We start from the raw sequence: 19,779 nt of genomic DNA, 5'->3' as shown, positions 1-19,779 counted from the left end.
AACTGGACTAGGAGTACTAAATACAGTAGATCAGCAGTTCCTGGCGTCATGTATAGGTGAAGTGGAACACAATATCTCCTCAGTAGCCAACCTCTTCTCAGCAGCATTGAATGATTTGGGTGAATTAGGTTTTAATATTGCTAATACTTTACCAACATGGTTAAAAGTGCAAGAAATGGATCACCTTCAGATTATAGGAGCACTGGAGATACTGCAGTCTAATCTAACAGAGGCACTTGCATGTATGCAAGCACAGCAGCTGCTGCTCAATATTGCAAAGGCTATAATCAGGGAGGGTTATAATGGTATAGTGCCACAGGAAATTAAACACATTATCTGGTCTAATGCCACCACATTCGAAAAAGAAAAGCAGCAATGGTGGAAAATGGTGAATTTCACCTATGACCATGCTAATGAGACTATTTGTGGTGTACATACTTACTTTAAGGGATGCCATAGAGGAAATAATTCACCCCCTGATTCCTTTGGGAATGTTTGTGAACAATTCCCTAATGATGCCGATGGAAAATACCAAATGGTGCATGTAAGAGGAGAGCAATATTATTCTTTAAATTTGCAAGCTTACATGGAGCAAGTCAAATTGGGTTTTACCTGTACAACTGGAGTATGGGAGGAGACTCATATTTATTTAGATCCTCATGAAGAGAAATGTAACTACCAGCTTCACCACCCTATGTATTTTCAAAATTCAGCTATAGTGGTTATTGATAGTCATTGTCTGTGTATAAGAACTTTATGTAAAAATTTGTTAATTCATGGTTTTTATCACATTGAACACGATGCAGGAGATAATATATGTTTATGTGCAGTCTTTTCTGTTAGGGGCTGCGATATAAATATTACCCTGTCAGATGTGGAAGTGCAGAGCATAATAGCATCTTAATCTAACTATGACAATCTTCCACCTATTCATATAGGAGCAGACTTCCAAGGATTGAAACGTTTAATGCACCATAAGGATATGGTCTATCACCTAAAACAGCTTCAGGCTCTTGGAGCTCACACCTTACTTACCGTACATCATTCTGTAGGTCAAATCAGAAAGGTGTTAAAAAGAATTGGTGATGAAACCAAATTGTCCTATTGGTGGGAAGATCTTTTTACAACTGGATCAGGTGAATCTAAAAAGGCTTGGGAAATCATGCTCCACCCAATTGTAGTAATACTCCTCATACAGGTAGTTAAAGTCGTATATCTAGTAATTATAGCTGTGTATGTGTGTAGAAAGAAATCTAAAGCTAAAGATACTATAGTAATGCCTTTTGTAGTGTGTCAACCACATTATGGGTTCAATGTTCAGTGGTATTAATATAACAGTAATGCCAGATGTTTGTTAAAAATGTTCACATCTGTCAAGGAGGGGATATGTAAAGTGTTTTTGGTACATGGTTATATTCTGTTACGTATTGTAATGAATGTTGCTGCAATTCAAAATGGAGTCTAGAAATTCAAGAGGGCGCATATGATAGGAAGGGTTTGAACTCCATCTTGGCACCCTTTCTTCATGGCGTTTCCCGGCCAAAACTCTGTTTCCCGCCACAATTTGAGGGACTGAGAACTGGCTGGAACCGGTTGGGGGCAGTGCCTGCCAGAGTGTGCCTCAGGAATTCGCGCCACAGAGAGCATATAAGGGACTGTCAGCAGTGACACAGTCACTGTCCACCATTGAGGCAGCCATGTCCAGTTTCTTTGAGCGGCATCAGATCAAGACCATTGGATCGAGGCTTTGGCTACTAACACCTGCCACGGACTCTGATACTTACCTGACTCCTGTAGTCCACCAAAGGATCCAGTGAAAGCTTTGCTATCAGCCCAGATCTGTTAATCTCCTGCTTCGGCGGTAGAGAGCCAGATCCTCCGATGTTCCAGAGATCCTGAGACGGACCATCCGTTGCCGGTGTCCTCCATCTGCAGTTAGAAGAGAGACAGTAATTGTTTTCCGGGCATTTATTAGTTCAACCAAGGGACAGTTTAAGGGTCCAGGCTTTATGCCCCCTTGCTGGAATCTATTTGTGGGTATTTGTAGTGTTTCCCTTAGTGAATCTTACCCCAGTTGTTTCTATCCCTTAATAAATCTTCTTTCTGTTTAAGGTTATATTCTCTCTATCCTTTATTTCAATGCAACATGGGCAGGAGGCACACAGATTTCTAACTCTCCCAGTTGATAGACACTGGTAGGAGTCGAACCTGTGGTATATGTCACCTCCTTATTATTCTACACAGAGATTTTGGGGTAACACACTCTTCAGTGCATTGAAATAATTTAGGAATTTTCATTCTGCTTCCCTATAAACGGAGTTTCTTTCAGTCCAACTTCACTTATGGCCTGATCCAGGAGTCTTTCCAATTACTTCAATGTTAACTTCATTTGGCTTTAGATAAGGCTCAGAAACAGGTCCCACTATATGTTCTGTTGTAACACAAAGGGTATGTCTACACTTCACACTCAGTCTGGGTCTGTGGGATCTGAGCTTGTGGACTCAGTGTTTCCAGGCCCGTGCATGAGCATCCATGCTGCATTGTAAACCTGGGTTTACAATTGCTGAACCTGGATCTGATTGCACTGTGGACAGTCAGACCTAGTGGTCAGAGCAGGAGTCAGGCCAAGTCGGGTACCAGAGAGTAAGAGTCCAAGACAGGCTAGAGGACAAACTGAGAGTCAGGCATAGAGTTGCCAACTTTCTAATTGCACAAAACCCAACACCCTAGCCCCACCCCTTCCCTAAGTCCATGCCTTCTGCCCTGCTCCTTCTCCGAGGCCCTGCTCCCCCCCACTCAATACATTCCCCCTCCCTTGGTGGCTCTCTCTCCCCCACCCTCACTAAATTTCACTAGGCTGGGGTTGGGGTGCGAGAGGGGGTGAGGGCTCCAGCTGGGGGTGTGGGCTCTGGGGTGGGGCTGGGAATGAGGTGTTTGGGGTGCAGGAGGGGGCTTCAGGCTGGGGGGTGGAGCAGAGGGGTTCAGGGGGTGGGAAGGGGCTCTGGGCTGGGGCAGGGGGTTGGGGTGCAGGGGGGTGAGGGCTCCATCTGAGGGTGAAGGCTCTGGGGTGGGGCTAGGGATGAGGGATTTGGGGTGCAGGAGGGGGTTGCAGGTTTGGGGGAGCTCAGGGCTGGGGCAGAGGGTTGGGGCATGGGCTTACCCCAGGCTGCTCCCAATCAGCGGCGCAGTTGGGGGGGCCTAAGGCAGGCTTCCTGCCTATCCTGGCTCCATGCTGCACCCTGGAAGTGGCCAGCAGGTCTGGCTCCTAGGCAGAGGCGTGGCAGGTGGCTCTGTGCACTGCTCTCACCCACAGGCACCACCCCCGCAGCTCCCATTGGCCGCAGTTCCCGGCCCATAGGAGGGTGGAGCCGATGCTCGGGGTGTGGGCAGAGCACACGGAGTCCCATGGCCTCCCCACCTAGGAGCCAGACCTGCTGGCTACTTCTGGGGTGCAGCACAGTGCTAGGACAGGTAGGGACTAGCCTGCCTTAGCTCCGTAGCACTGCCGACCAGACTTTTAATGGCCTGCTCGGTGGTGCTGACTGGAGTCACCAGTGTCCCTTTTCCACCGGGTGCTCCAGTCGAAAACCAGACACCTGGTAACCCTATCAGGCATCAGGAGGCAGGCAGGCAGGGTCTGGTTAGCCAGAGGTCTGAGTCAGACAGGCCAGAGGGCAAACCAGGAGTGCGGGGTAGGTAGGCAGGCAGGGTCCAATTATCAGGAGGTCAGTGCCCTGGAAGGAAAGATGGAGGGGAGGCATGGGCGGCGGGTATAATAGGCCAGGGAAAGCTAAGCCTTCCCTGGCGCAGCTGCCTCCGACCCACCACCGGACACCGGGCTGTGGTGGTGCAGCCCCTTCCCCTTGGCCCCCACCGTCTGCTGCTGTCTGCCTGCTGCTGCTCACCGCATCCCTGCTCCTCAGGGGCAGGGGAGTGACGAGGGAACGCGGCGAGCCAGCAGTGGGGGAGTGAGGCAGCTTGCTCTTCCCCAAGCTGTTGTTGACGTGCTTCACCCTCCTGTAAACAAGTTTGAGATGCTTCATGTGCTCCTGGGATGAAGATGGAGTCTAGTGAATGCCCACCTCCTCCAGCCTCCATGAAATCTCCCAGTACAGGTGTATGTTCCTGCCACTCTAGGCAAAGTCACAGAGGATGATTTATCCTGACCACACACTCCTCTGCACCCATGTATGCTCCAGAGACCAAGCAGCTGCTCTTGGAATATGATCCATGATCACCAGTGCTGATCAAGTCTTCACAGGAGAACTTATCTTAAGAGCTCAGTGCAGGTTGCTACTACCGCTGGCACTGGGGGGGATCAGAGACCTTTAGATCTTTGGGTAAGGGTCAATGCATTGTGGGAATGGCCATGGAGGACTATTAGTACATGTGACCTGGTACACAGCTCTTGCCCCCATCCATACTGCACTGTAGAATGGGTACAGAGCCATGCCACAGTAGAGGCATGTATATACCTACATCCTTCATGTGTGCTAGTTTTCCTGCACTACGCTGTCCTCCAGGAACATGTTTCAGGGCTTCAGATGTGGACAATATGGGTATGTGGCACAACACACATGTAACCATGTACAGTCACAAGTGTAGCTGCAGCCCTAGAGGATCTTGGAGCTCTAATCACAGAGTCCGTACTGATGAAGCATGGAGGCTCGCCTGTACCCAAATCAGGATGTAAGGTCTCCAATAGTCTTATGCTGAAGAGACTGAGTCTTTATTGAAGTAAACTCATTAGAGGAGAATGAATCCTCTTTTCATGAGTCTTTCCTGGATCCTCCAAAGATCTCCTTGGTGTAGGTCAAGGCAAATATGCAGATGTGGAGGGGGCACTATGTTTACTGAAAGACTCATGGCCAGAAGGGGTCTCCTGGCCTGGATCCTAAGCTGGATGGACAGAATGCTCCATGATTAAAAGCTTAAGTTTTAGCTCCCATTTCTTCCTAGCTCTTCTTTTAACTGCTGAGCAGGTGCTACACTTTTCAGGGATATGCATTTTCCCTAAGCAGTGGGTACACCGGGAACGTCCGTCACTTGCTGTAATAGCTTCCCGACATGTGAGGTAATGTTTGAAGCCTGGAGATCCTGGCATGTCCTTGGATGACGGGGATATCTAAAATACATTAAAAAAATCTAAGGGGAAAGGGATTATAAAACAAACCCGTCTACAAAATGAATTAAGTATAAGAATAAATTAAAGAACTAGACTGAGGAACAAGCCTTGACTAGTATAAGCGGACACACTAAACGCTCCATCTCAGGATAAGGCAGTTGAGAAGGGTGGTTTGCTCACACAGCGCTGTAGATCCTTGGCATGGGGCACATGATAGTGTAGAGTCATGCATGAGCCAAAGGGGCATTACCACCACCAATCTCCAATCAAAGGTACATGGGGTACATGTGCACCTGAAGTGGAGCACCCATTGTGACACTACCTGAAGAACAGCAATTTACTGCGCAGCAAGCCAGGGCATGAATCTACAGGAAGCCAGCTTGCCCTGCAGTAACACTGTATGTGGATGCTACTACAGTCCACTGAAAGTCCTGGATTGGCACTTGGCATACTACATTTTCAAGTAGTAATATGCTAAACTGCATTGAGGGTCTTTCACTGCACTGTAGCAGTGTCCACACAAGGAATGCAGCAAAGGTGCACTGTAGAGTCATACCCTGGCTTGCCATGCCATATTTTGCTAGGTGGGTTTTCTTATCCATTGTGAGGTTTCCTTTCCTATCATTTCATACTATATCTCTTTAGGGTGAATCACACACCCAGAGCCATAGGAACCAATCCATAGTTACACACATGCTTAGCTTTATGCATGTGTGTGGTCTCAATTAATTCAAGTGTTTGCAGGATGGGGTCCTTAGTCCTATGCATCTTACATTTTCATATAGCTGTGTAGTCTACAGGGTGGTGGTTTTGTAACTGCAGAACTCATGTAGCTCCATAACCACCTCACTTGCACGATTTTAAATAGGAGCCTGACAGGAGTTTGTTACTATTTTTGAAACAATGCTGAGTGAAAACAGTGCATTGAAAACACTCATTGTCAAATACAGTCTGAGAACTCTCCTTCGAGTTCTATGTTCAGTACACACATACAATGCTTGCTGGGGCGTGAGAAGATGTTTATCTAACTGTAGGATCTTGAAAATGTCCAGATATCAAAATTAATGTGCTTACTTACTCTATCAATATAAATGTTTTAAATGAAGTTGGTGGCAGGCAAAAAAAAAAAAAAAGTAATCTACACTTTTCAGATAGCTGCAGAGAACAAGTGTGAGAGAACTTTGAAAGTCGTCTTATCCACTTCTCAGCTATAGCAAACAGCACAGTCATATCACCTCCCTCCTCAAACTCTTCCACTGGCTTCTCACCCTCTTCAGAATCCAAATCAAAATTACCCTAATTTTAAAACCTCACATGTTCTTGCTCCCATAGAGCAGAATTGTTCAATGGACTATCAGCATACTAAGGAGAACAGGATTTGTCCCTTTCTCTCTCCACTCCCTTCCCATTCCTATTGCTTCAGCAGCTGCCTCCTCTGCCTCATTCCACAATTTTACTACTATGTGGGTGCAAGAACCTCCTTCTCTGCAGCTCCCGGCATCTGCAATGAACTTCCTAGGCCGCCTCCTCATTATTTTTCAATCTTTTAAAATCTCAGCTGGAAACAGGTTTTTTCCCCCACCTCTTGTTTCTATCCTTTAGGCTGCAATTCAGAAAAACACTGAAGCACGTGCTAATTTTAAATGTGCTGAAAGTGACAGTATGTGCTTCAGTGCTTTCCTGAATGGGGGCCTCGATTTCCATTTTTATTCTGTAAGTGTACTGGGTGGGGAAGGATAGTCTTTTAGCTGCACGACAGGGCCTGGAGCCACAAAGCTAGGGTTCTATTCTCAGCTCTGCCACAGCTGACCATACTAAAGCTGGCCACATCACAATCTCAGTTTCCCCATCTATAAAATGGGATAAATATTTTTTTTTCTATTGTACCTATTATTAAATCTATGAAATACTTTCAGCTACAGCACCATTGTAAATCCAAAGTAACTCCAGTGTAACTGACAGTAGAAACTGGTACCCTCAGGTTTAAAGCACTATTACAAATACAAAATGTTATACAAAAACATGATAACTATACAGATTTACATATTAAAAGTATGAAGAGAATAGTCAATTTCAGTAGAATATATGCTATATAGTTACTATTAGACTTGATTACCATATCCTTTTCCAATCTTGGTAAGTAATATTTACTCCTTTAAATAAGTAAATATCGAGTCTGTCAACAGAGGAAAAGCTGATGCAGAGGAAGGTATGTTTACATAAACATTGTGCTATGCTGTGTGAATGCTAATTATAAAGAGAGATTCAGGAGAAGCCCAGTCCTGATACTGGTGGCAGTTTAACAGTTCACAGAATAGACAGCCCTTTTGTACTTAGAGTTGGAGCTAGACATGCATCTATATAATAAATCTGTACAGAATGCTGCATTTATATTTCACACTAGTGAAACTAAGAAATGAAAAATCCCATAATTTCCCACCAAACAGACAGACTATACAATTCTTCTTGTATCCACTGAATGCAGAATTGAATGCTATACGAGTTTTTGACGCTGGTTCCAAAAAATTGGAAGTTGTTATATGGCCTTCTGGGATTCAAATACTCACACAAAAGTGTACATGGCCCTCAAATTAAGGATTCATTATAAGGACAGACACACACACACACACACAAAAATCGTTAGCTACATTAAGACAGCCAAAAATTTCCCAAACACCAGTTCCATAAATATTCCCAATTTGAAACTGAGTGTAATACAAGCAAATGAAACAAACCCTAGATAACATAACTGGAGCACTAGGAATACTCATTTGTAATATAAACCTAATATTTTTATCTTCTTTGATGCTGGAGCAGATTCACAGAAGTTAGAGATGAAAAGATCCTATTAGATTATCAAGGACATGATCCATGGCCCATTGAAATCAATGGAAAAATGTCCATTAAAATTCAATACATTTATAGTCCCTTTTTCCAGTCTAAGTTTAGATATCTGGAGTGACAGGGCTTCCATTGTTTCATATGTAAATAGATTTAACAAACTACAGGAAAAAATAACCTTTGATTGAATAGTACAGTAGGGAAAACAACACTAACACCAACATAGCTCCTCTACAACTTCATTCCTCCTTTCCTCTTTCATACTCATTAAGAGCTATGAACCCCTTCTGATGCTAATATACTTCTAAGTATTTGTTCCCATTAGTGCTTGAGACACTTATTATTGCAAATAAGTCACCCACCTCAATGGCTAATACAAGACTAAAAATACAGAAGAGACGGGAATTCACACTATTTGAAAGTACTTTTCTTTCTGAATTCACCCCACTCTAGTCTGGTAGCTTATTTTGCTGAAACTGAATAGGCACTGTGAGGAGTTCCTGTCCTCCTAGCATAGATGCTTATAGTAAAGAATCTGAGATTTCAAGCAGCCATTTTTTATTCAACTGATTGCAATCTTTGCTAATGGGTGCTGTGGATTCTCAGCATAGAATGCTCTTGCTCAGTTGAAGTGATTTAAATTATTATTCACTGGAATCTTCCATTAAGTGCTGGGTCATCTTTCCTCAAAGCACAATTTGTTCCCTGGGAAGTATTACTTGTTGAGCCCAATATTCAAAGCTATTTCACCTCTTGCTCAACATTTTTTTTTTCCTTTCCATAACAGCATGTCTCCATTTATTCTGGCTTCTGTGGAAAAAAATGAGTTCTGTTTGCTAGGCACCAAAAGAGATTTCAGATTTTTCTAATATTTGCTGTGTCCTATTATGTTTTTGAGCAGATTCTGAGCCATTTGGTGGAGTTAATAAAGATCTCAGCTAGAATAAATTGCCTTCTCTCAAGACCTTGTGAGGAGCAGACACAGATAATGAAGCAGATCTAAACTGTAGTCTCAGAAACCATAAGCCAAATAAAGAGACCCGAACTTCTTAGTATTTTAAGATTTCATTTTTGGGATTTTTTTTTTTGGGGGGGGGGGCATCTTTGAAGTGTAGCTTAGTTTACCACTAAGCCTCAGCACAGCTAATATTGAGGTGGTCCAAACATGTGGTTGCAAGATGTCCTCATAAACATCAGAATAAGGCAGCTAAAGACAAAGGAAGACTCCTAATTTTCAAACGCACCTCATTATGGTAGCCTAAATATGAAGATATACAACCTCCATCCTTAAAGGCTCAGTAAGACTTAAAGTGCAATTCATAGACCCTTTTACTATTCCTAGATAGCATGGTGAGATACACATTACATATGTAGGCAGTCACCCTCAACTTCCAGATGGCTTCCACTGCTTCATTTCTTCCCCCCAAGGTGCTGCTGAGCTGCACCAACAGCTTTCCTTTATCTCTACTACCCAACTGAGGCCATGACAAATCTCAAGGATCATTAGTGCTGTCACTTCTCTCCCCCTCAACCCCCAGTTATGAGCTAAATTACTCCTTACACACTTATGTATTGGGTTTGGGGGGGGGGGGCGGGAATGCACTGCACAGCCTCAGGCCCTCCCCTTTTATGCAAGCAGTTCCATGCTTTCAAGCTCTACCTTGTCCTGAACATAACCAGTAAATTTGGGAATACTAGTTTTAATCCACTTTCCATTAGTACTGAAACAAATGCTGTCTATGAAAGCACTGCCATAACATATTACTACTTGTTATATAAATCATCCTTATTTCCCCCATTCTGTGCTGCAGACCTGCCTATGACTCAGACCGGACAACAAAAGCAAGGGGGTGTAGGTTGAGCTGTTAGGTTATAAAGTGCAGGTGAAAGTTTGCATTGTGGGACTCATGCACATCAGTATGTGACCCACCAATGCTGAGTAACAGATGGAAGTGTGTTTTAGAGGTTGTAACTGAAAAACAATCACCCTCTTTAAAAAGAAAAAAAAAGAAGCATTTAACCAATTTCCTTGCTTTGTTTTATTTTTATTATATTGTCAATAAGCAAATGTTGACATTTTAGTAGAAATGTTGAGCTAGACATCAAGGGGGACACACAAAATGTGTGCATGCCCTACGTTCCACCAGCATAAGAGTTAAAGTTCTTCACATGCAGAACAGAAATAGCTGTTGAAACTAGTACGCACTTTAATATAAAGGTGGCTGGCACATTAATATACTAGAGTAAGCAGCAAGCATGAAGAAAATACTACACTAAGGCAACGTTTTAAACAAGGAAATATTGAAACATAAAGAGCACAAAACTGAAGTATCCAAGGATGATGTAACCATGCAGAGAGAACTTCTGAATGGCTAAGAAATATTGAGCTTGGGTTTACTTCTGGCAAGTAAATAGCTGACAACACAGATCTTAGAGCCACTGTGCAACTACACAGATGTTAAAATGTAATTAGGGAATCCATTTGAGAGTGTGAATTCAAGATTTGGGCTACCATGCCATTTAATCCATCTCTATTGAACTCCTGTAGCAATATATTAAACCTCAAAACTCCTGTGAGATTGGGAAGTTTTCTCCATTTTACAGATGAGAAAATAGATGGCTAGCTCCAAGTTAAGTGTTCATTAATTTTGGTACCTCACTTTCAGGGCACAGAACTTGAGACATGAGCATGTTTTTTTAGATGTGCTGAGCACATCTCCCATGACTTCAATTGCAGTTGGTGTCTGACATCTATTTAAAAAAAGAAAAGAGTCAGGCCCTCAGAGTCAGCACCTAAAATTAGTACATATTTGTGAAAGACTGAGCTCTAGTGATTTACCAAGAGACAAAAGAAGCCCATGGCATAGCTGGGACCACAGCATGGGCCCCACTTCTATTTGAATTAATAGACCATGTTTCCTTTCTTCCTTGTATCTAGGTATTGCAGGAGTCTCACAATAGCAGGTGAAGTTCGCCATTTAAGTGTAATTAAATCCTACATTTCCATTTTAGCAACAACGAGCAGTACTTACCACTTCATATTTAATTATATTGTGAAAGTCCTCTTTAGAACAGCATACTGTTACAGTTGTAAGTGTACAAGGCGTGTCCCATGACCTGCTCCACTCTTCCTTTTACGGCACCATTTAATGGGTGTATGGCTCCTTGCATCCATTGCCATTGGTAGGTTGCCAAAAAACAAGTTCAAATTGTTTCAGACCAGCTGAACACAACAGAAGCATAACAGTTCCATGTACATTAGGGAAATTTTGACTGGTACACACAGATAAACAATTTGAATCAGGACAACGAGTAGACTATATACACACACACACACAGACTCCAAGAGAAGCCAGTCTATCTTCAACAACAAAGTAGCCAAAGTAAAATTTTTAGATTGCTAAGGGAGAAGGGTGTACACTCCCATACTTATGCCACAAAGTTCAAATATTGATCCAAACATCCCTAAAAGCTTATACTGTTTGAATCGAGCACAATTTTTCTGTTTTTAATTCACACCATTAGGGGCACAATTTTTTTCAGTATAGAAGAACTCTAATATCTCAGGGACTACTCCTTTCATATTTACACTCACACAATGTTCAAGGAGTGGCTACAGCAACTGCTTACACAAGAGAAATATTAGAAAGGAAGTTAGCTTCCATTGCTGGCTTCTATCCCTACTGGACACCTTTTGTTTCTCCTCCAACTCCTCTGATGCTCCTCTTCAGGAGCATCTGCTTTTACAGGAACACTCTTTGTCATGAGAAACCTAGCATGTGTAGAAGCAGCCGGAAGCAAAGGGGTACAGCCAATCCCATATGACCTGCTAGCAGTCTGCAAGGAACCAGGAAGTCCATCAGGAATCACTACTGCTCCAAAGTCCCATTTTACAGGATGCAGCTGGCAAGAAATCTGTATACTAGCTTGCAGCCAAAGAAGATAAAATACTGTCAAGTAATAAGTATGCCAAAGTGTCACAGTAGAAATGGTAATTAAACAGTATATACAGCAATGCAGGAGGTGAGCACTGGAACAACCTCAGAATGCACAGCACTTTGCTCATAGAACTCTGCACAGTGAAGCTCTATTTCCTGCAAAAGCCTCACAATAAAATAAGACCCCCTAAACTTGAAGATTTAGAGGAGAGGTTACCAAAAATATGCTGAGAAAAATTTTTCCCTTATTCCCCAGTAGGACTATACAAATTTACATTGTGAAGATGACAGCCCATTAGATACACATCTATGCATAAGAGAAGCTAAACTTAAAAAAAAATTAGTATTTTGAAATAAAGGAAATGCATTAAATGTGCAGTGCCAGCAACATGAACACCAATTCTTAGTTTATAAATGCTTTGCATACCAAACTTGAGGCTATATAAGAAGACTTTAAGGCTTTGACAAGTGACATGCTTTTACCATAATCAGTTCACTCAAAATATTTACACAACAGTATGGCTAACTTACTGTAAGTATTTGATACAGAACTTTTTTCAAAAATATGATTTTATTCACAATCTAAAAGTTCACTTTTGCAGCAAAATGCTGCCCCCTGCTGCTATGAATCTGGAACAGGTTGGCTATGAGTACCACTTCTGGTCTTCAGCTGTGATTGAGCAATATCTGCTAGGGCACTCTGTATCTTTTCTAGTAGCATATCCCCGCGATAAACAACCTCTTCCAGACGGGCAGCTGCTTCATGGTTTTCCTCCTCTAACCGATACAGACTAGCAGCCTTTAAATACAAAAGAAAAAAAAGTTAGGCGATCTTGAACATCACATAAGGCAGAGTTTTCTTCAAAGGGATGGATGGAGGAATTGTCCATGCCCGTGATGAAACACAGTAAGAGCCCCATCTTTAGCTCCTACATCAATCATTCTCTGCTGGAGTCCATGACTATAATTTACCTATTATAAGTTTGCCATCTAAAAATGCACTCCTTACGTGGAGATTAAATTCATCAACAAAAACAGATGTTTTTGTATCTCAGATTGCCAATTTTAGATTAACTCAATTTCAGCTTTCTTAACAAATAAAAATCAGAATCTTTGTCCCAACTCAAAAGAAATGAGTAAACTGTAAGACTTTCAGATCTCACAGTGTTAATTACTTTGTACTACAAAGTACTACATTCCCCAACAGACTCATCTTTGGAACTGCACAGCCAGTGCCCGCAGTGAGGGCCATTAGACATATACATGTGGAGGACAATGGGAATTAGAATCCAACTATTTGTTCAATAATTTAACTGTAAATCGTATGACATGTGACGGTAGCTAAAATATGGGCATTTATACTAAAGATGTGGTAATGGACTAGCTATCTGAACAGAAAAGTGAAAAGAAGTCATGTCTTGGGTGAACAAATGTGGCAGCCCTATCTATATGTTCAACATACTGTCTGTGGCACACTGAACAAGAAATGCAGCTAAGGGTTACTTGATTAACAGCAAACATGCTACTGTTGTGAGATTTGCGCTGCTGGCGTGCTACGGACAGTTCAAAGCTCAAACTGACCTATCAGCCACTTACATGTTCACATAAATATACCAATCAGTGATGTCATCTTCGAACTCGAAGGACGAACATCATCATTTAGGATAAATTCATGAAATTAGGTTTCAAGTCCAGCTACATTTTAAGTTACGCATTAGTGTCAAATATATATATTGCACCTTTAGAACCTCCACTGTTTTACTGAGATAAGCGTTCAGCCAATTTCATCCACCCCTATAACATAGTCCCGTAAGAGTGGATTGTGATATTTGTTTGCGACAACACACCAATTTAAGAATGGAAGTAAAGAATAAACAAAAAGCCATATCCAATTGGAAGTGTAACCAGAGGACAATTTGACCAGGACTAACATCTACCCTTGCACAAAGGGGCCATGGAATCTTTAATTATCACAAGTATTGGTCAAGGTCTTTTTTTGAAAATGGAAATGCAGTGGCCACTAAAAATCAGGCATAGGCACTGGTGCAATATCAGCTCAGAGGAAAGCATGCTGTCTACTGGGTCATCAAAACCAGTTTCTCTAGTTCAGTGGTCCCGTGAAGCGGTGGCATTTTGGCGGTAGCGCTTCTTGACGTTGCTGCTTCACGGCAGCATTTCGGCAGCTGCTTGTCCAGCAGCCAGTAGGCAGGCGCACATGGATGCCCGTGGGCACCACGTTGGGGACCCCTGCTCTAGTGCCTTGGTTTTCCCACACAAGTGTTATTAGGGTCAGATATGGCTCAGCTATGAAACATGACAACATCATAATCTGTGGTATGTCTGCAGATAACCTGAATAGATTTCAATCTTATTTATATGGACTGTAAAATTACACTGATGCTTACATGGTCTGAGTTTTTAATGTAACTAATATGTTTAGATACTACTATAACTAGAGATCTAGCAGAATATAGTACTTTTGTTCAATACTCTCAAACTATTTGAACAGTATTTATTAAGCCTTATTTATGCTTCTCCAGTTTAAGATATGTCTAATCTCTTTAGTAATCTGCAGCTATCAACTCATCTCCAATAACTGAAAATACAAAGTTTACTCATCGGTCTTAAAATTGCTTCAGTGTAGCATAGGGAATTGGGGCTTGTCTTTGTACACATATTTACACAAAGTAATTTAAAAACTAAAAACAAAAACACAGAAGCTAGGGCTAGGAAGGGCAAGAAAGGAGGGCCACCAAGCAAGACTTGTAGAAAGAGATGAGCATTGCAGTAAACTATTTTGAGAGGTAGGACTGATTGCTGGAGAGACCCTAGCAGGATGCACATGGGCCCTTCGGACGGAAAAAGGTTTGGGGAAGCAAGTTTGATCTGCTGACCTGCAGGAAGGTTTCCTTATGGAGCCAAGAAGTGGAAAGAACTGTAACATTTCAGAAATGCTAAAAGTCCTTTAGAAAATGAGTGGTGTAGACACAAAACGATAGGACCATGTCAGATACAGTGTTTAAGTGAAACTTGCTTGTGACATGCTCTAAGAGAGACTAGATGAAACCTGCTTTGAGAGCCAGAAAACATGCCAGTTTCTTTTAATAAGAGAAAAACAAAAGGTATATTAAAACAGTTGTGTGTTTAAATATTAACTGAAAAAAAAACAGATGGCTCTCAAAAGTAGTTTCACATGGTGATGGAGAGGGCAGTTTCTTTAGGAGCCCTGTGAAAAGAAAAATGAATTTAATATAGCTCAGAGTTCCAAGGTTTAAGCCTTCCCATCCTGCTTCAAGTTTTAAGTTAGGCTATGTAAGATTTCCAATAAATGAAGTGGTTCATTTCAGGTACTTTTTTCTTGGGGAGAGGGAGTGGTGGAAAAAATATTCCCTCAAACTTTTTTTTTTTTTTTTAACTGAGCTAAGATTATATCCTTTACGCCACCTGCTACTTTGGTCTGGGATATCCAGAAGGGACTAAGAGGGTGGAGATTTTTTTGGTGTGTTTCAAGTATTTGAGAGATATTCTTACCTGCAAAGCTGCTGTTGATTCTTCACTAGGTAATGAATCTATTAAAACATCAATATCCTTAGCAGTTCGTGCAATCAATGCTGCAAACAACTGAGCATATTCTATTAGGAAAAAAAAATCAGATCAGACTATTACAATATCTATTACAATTTAGTTTACCTTTTCAGAGGAGAACAGTGATAAACTTAGTGCTCATTGAAGGAACAAATGACCTAGAATTTTACTCCGAATTCCAGAAGACTTGCACTGATTTCTACCTCCAATGTATTCTAAAACTTAAAAAACTCTTTCCAGTATTAAAGACAGTGGCAATATCTTCCATCTCAAACAAATCTAGCACATGTTAATGTTCAAAGATTGATTCTAAATCCTACCTTAAACAATCTAACCAATGGCATTGGAATAGCAGTCTCCTTACAAAATAAGGCAGCTCTTAAACCAATTACTGCATTCTAGCAGCATATCAAACATTCCAGTTACAATATGTTACATATTCTGGAGCATCGAGATGCCCTAATCCAGGGGTCAGCAACATTTCAGAAGTGGTGTGCCGAGTCTTCACGTATTCACTCTGATTTAAGGTTTCGTGTGCCAGTAATACATTTTAACGTTTTTAGAAGGTCTCTTTCTATAAGTCTATAATATATAACTAAACTATAGTTGTATGTAAAGTAAATAAGGCTTTTAAAATGTTTAAGAAGCTTCATTTAAAAATAAATTAAAATGCTGAGCCCCCCCCAGACCAGTGGCCAGGACCTGGGCAGTGAGAGTGCCACTGAAAATCAGCTCGCGTGCCCCCTTTGGCACGCATGCCATGGGTTGCCTACCCCTGCTCTAATCTTTCAATCCTTTCCTTGAATTTGGCCATTGTGCTAGTTAAAAAAGAGTAAGGATTAGATTAGGATAATGCGATTAAAGTGTGAAATTTATGAAATGTTTACACCAACTTGGTAACAGATCAAAAGAAGAAGGATTCTTAATATGGTTGCTTAATATTTACAACTACGACAATTAATTTTACCACTTAAACTTAAAACGCTTTTACTTTATTAATGTACAATGCACCTGGAAAAGCTTAGTTATCACTGTTAGTGACAGGATTTTAATTTAACTTCTAAATAACATGAAAATGTGTGGTGTACTTTCAAAAGGATATTGCTAGTTTAAAGTCAACTCTGAATGAAAATGTTTTAAATCATGTTACATGTAAAACCCCAGGTTATTATAGCTAAAAAACTGAGAGAAAGCTGTATTTCCTCAGCTTACTTTGTACATTTGCCATACTTTTAGTCATATTCACTGTTTCCCCTGTTTGTATAGGTCTCTCACACAGCTGCAAGGGAGAGAAAATTTTAAGATAGGAAACAGACTATAAAACTCAGGGAGAGGTGTAGTAAACTATATTTTCAAACTTGACTGTATTTCAAAATGACAATGTTCACTTAAATGTGTACTGTGCCATCACCATATATCACCTTGATATAGAAATATTAAAGTTCTACCTATTGTACTTAAGCTTTCAAAGATATCACTACCTGAAGATAAACTTACAGGGAGACTGATCTGCCAAGAAAACTGTGGCTTGTCTAGAACCTGGACTTTAACTTGAACAGTTACAATATGCTGAAATACAACTTGCCTCGTCTAGTTTAAGACTGTTAGATCAAGTCATCTTACATGATCTAATGCCTTTAAACCTTAAACAAAAACTTGGGCTCCTGAATCATCACTTAGCAGATACCAGTACCTGGGACTGGACCAGCTGCCACTAGAAAGGGAGCAAGCGAAAGCTCTGCTTTTTACACCTTTAACTAGCTCCTCACAGCTGTCTCCAATATCAGATGGCAAGCCCTTATAGGCCACTGTAGAACTGGTTGACAGTTTTCCAGAACTGCAACAGAGCATCATTTGTGCACTGTGCTAGCCTCAGTTGAGATTCCTGAGGTCAGACCTAATCTGATCTAAGACATGTGTAAAATATAGGGGACTAAAGAGTCATTTAGGCATATAATGTGTCTTAACTAGAAAGCCACGTTTAAAAATATTCAAAAAATTAGGGCCATCCCGAGCATATAAATAAATATTTTTAAATATCACATATCCATATGACTGAGCTTTCTTCCCAGCTTGCTTTGTTTTTTCATATGAAGTGTGATAATATTAGATCATATACTTTATCTTTAGAAAAATGGCCAGAATTAATCTATAAACAAGTACCAAAAACTCTTTTCCATCTGTAAACTAATATGGATGTTAACTTTTATAATTGCAGACATTAGAGAGAAGGTATTATTCCAAAAACATTAAAAGCAAAAACATAGACAGATAGATAGATTAGCTTTATACTCAAAAAAATGTAAAATTTCACAAGACTAGTATATACTTGGTTTGGCTTTTAGAAACAGAAGTTTCCTGAACACTCAGAATCTCCTCATAACAGTGTTCCTTACAAACATCAGTCATTTTATATTATTAGATCTATATAAAAAAAGGACCATGAGACACACACATTTCTGTGCTTAGCTTTGTCAAAAAATATTTCCCGTCTCAATCAATTCACTTCCCTACAGAATGTGCAATTATCCATAACTTGGCCTGAATCACAACAACTGTTACAACTTCCGAAGAAAGTTTCTTAAGCCTGAAGTTACTTAATTCTAAACTGACACTACTATTTTACTAGAGAGTAATCATGTTTAGTTAATGGACACACATAAAACTGACCTTCTGTAGGATTAGCTGGCTGGTCTTTGTTTATCGCTGTCTGAATGTTACTGAAGGAGGCAGGTGGGCCACATTGCTGCAATACCCCAATGGCATTACAAAACTGATCTGCAAGCTACAGGCAAGATGAAATATCATTTTAGTCTGTATTTACACTAAAGATAGTCACTTTAAACTTTTTGCCCCAACCACTATTACATAGAATTGCACTTCAATAAATGAAAATAGTTAATCCAAGTCTGTAGTGAAAATCCCAATCCTGCCTTCTGTGCAAGTGGACAACTCTGATTGCACTGGGACCCCATGACAATGCAACTGTCCACTTCCACAGATCAACTAGCAGGATCAGGGATTAATTAAGATGCTATCATTAGCATACTCAAGTCCAGGACAAAATTTTGGTTCCTAAATCCTGGCCTTTAGCAGCTCAGCCCGCTGCAGAGATAAAATGTTTTCTCCCATTCCCCTGGCCGCATGGATAAGTGCTACCCAGCCAGTTACATTAAGTGGGAAGATTATTGCGATCAGAGATAGAGAGGGAGCAGTGTCCTCTCACCAGCACCTAGCAGAGAGGCTCGCTGGAGTAGAGTAGACACATGGCTTCATTCTCACACGGGCAAGTCCTTTTTAACAAAGCGTTCAGCCTCAAACAAGCCATTTCAAGAGGGAGCCGAAAGAGTGACTTAAGGAGCTTGCAGGGCTGCTCCTCTAGGGGCGACTCCCTGGAAAAGCAGCGTCCCCCCCCCAGCAGCCCGGGACGGGGAACCCCCCCCCCCGCCACAGCCCCAGGAACGGGCTGCTCTGGCACACTGGCAGCAGCGAGCTCAGTGCTGGCGCGCGGGCGGGGAGAGGCCAGTCCCGGGGCGGCGCGAGCTCAGCGTGGGGCGCCCCCGCGGAGCTTCACACGGGGAGGGAGGCGCGAGACCAGCCGAGAACGCTTAAAAGCCCAACGGCCTCCGCGTTTTGTTTTCAAACCGTCATCCCCGCTCCGGGAGGGAACAGACGCCTCAGGTTTGTTACCCCGCCCCCGCGGGGCCCAGAATCCCTCCCCCCAGGGCACGGGAACGACTCGGAGATGCAGGGACCGACGCGCGCTCAGCGCAGCACGGCGGGAGCCGACTCGGCTTAACCCCGATCTGAGTCGCCCCGGCTCCAACCTCACCGAGTTCACCGCGTCCTGCAACTGCGTTAGCCGATCCGCCATGATCCTCCCCCGCTCCCATCCCGATTCCCTCCTGCCTATTGGGCAGAGCCTAAGCGAGGCCGGGCTGAGCAGCCAATGGGCGCGCTTGGTGTTGGACGGTTGGGCTTGAGGGGGGAGGGGAGAGTGGGCGGGGCTTTGCGTTCTCTTTCGGGTCCGACTCTCGGCTGCGGCCAAGGTGATGCCTTGGCTGCTGCGGGGCACGCGCCCCCTGCTGGTTGAGAGGCGAGTCGGCAGCGGCCGGGGCCGCCCTCCGGAGTGAAAGGCCAAGAGTCCCGTTGACGTCAATGGGTGTTGGATGGAGGGGCGGGGCACCCCCGGGGGGGGGGTGTCTGAGTGGGCCTAGCAATGAACACAGTCATGTGATATAAATAGGGCCGGAAAGAAGCTGGCCCAGGATTGTTTTAAATTCCGCTGCC

General features: G+C 42.4%; 1 protein-coding gene across 1 annotated transcript; it reads right to left on the bottom strand.

Annotated features, from left to right (window-relative positions):
• Window positions 1-9,987: 9,987 nt before the first annotated feature.
• MED21 (mediator complex subunit 21) lies at window positions 9,988-19,430 on the bottom strand. Its single transcript, XM_054037300.1, has 4 exons — window positions 19,322-19,430; window positions 18,160-18,274; window positions 15,436-15,536; window positions 9,988-12,703 (listed from the first exon to the last, which is right to left on the bottom strand). Exons 1-4 carry the CDS (start codon window positions 19,361-19,363, stop codon window positions 12,527-12,529), a joined length of 435 nt encoding a protein of 144 aa, XP_053893275.1. The 5' UTR covers window positions 19,364-19,430; the 3' UTR covers window positions 9,988-12,526.
• Between the last annotated feature and the right edge of the window lie 349 nt (window positions 19,431-19,779).

Source organism: Malaclemys terrapin, chromosome 1 (genome assembly GCF_027887155.1).
Source record: "Malaclemys terrapin pileata isolate rMalTer1 chromosome 1, rMalTer1.hap1, whole genome shotgun sequence".
Lineage (NCBI taxonomy): Eukaryota > Metazoa > Chordata > Testudines > Emydidae > Malaclemys > Malaclemys terrapin.
The sequence above is the reverse complement of the archived record's forward strand: the minus strand, read 5'-3'. Positions and strand labels throughout refer to the sequence as shown.

What these genes read in the sequence shown, in the direction of transcription:
- MED21 (XM_054037300.1), bottom strand. Translation starts at nt 19,363, where the DNA reads ATGGCGGATCGGCTAACGCAGTTGCAGGACGCGGTGAACTCG. An exon ending in GCCAGCTAATCCTACAGAAG is followed by an intron (nt 15,537 to 18,159) that starts GTCAGTTTTATG and finishes TTTTCCTAATAG; the next exon opens with AATATGCTCAGTTGTTTGCA. An exon ending in AATCAACAGCAGCTTTGCAG is followed by an intron (nt 12,704 to 15,435) that starts GTAAGAATATCT and finishes TTGTATTTAAAG; the next exon opens with GCTGCTAGTCTGTATCGGTT.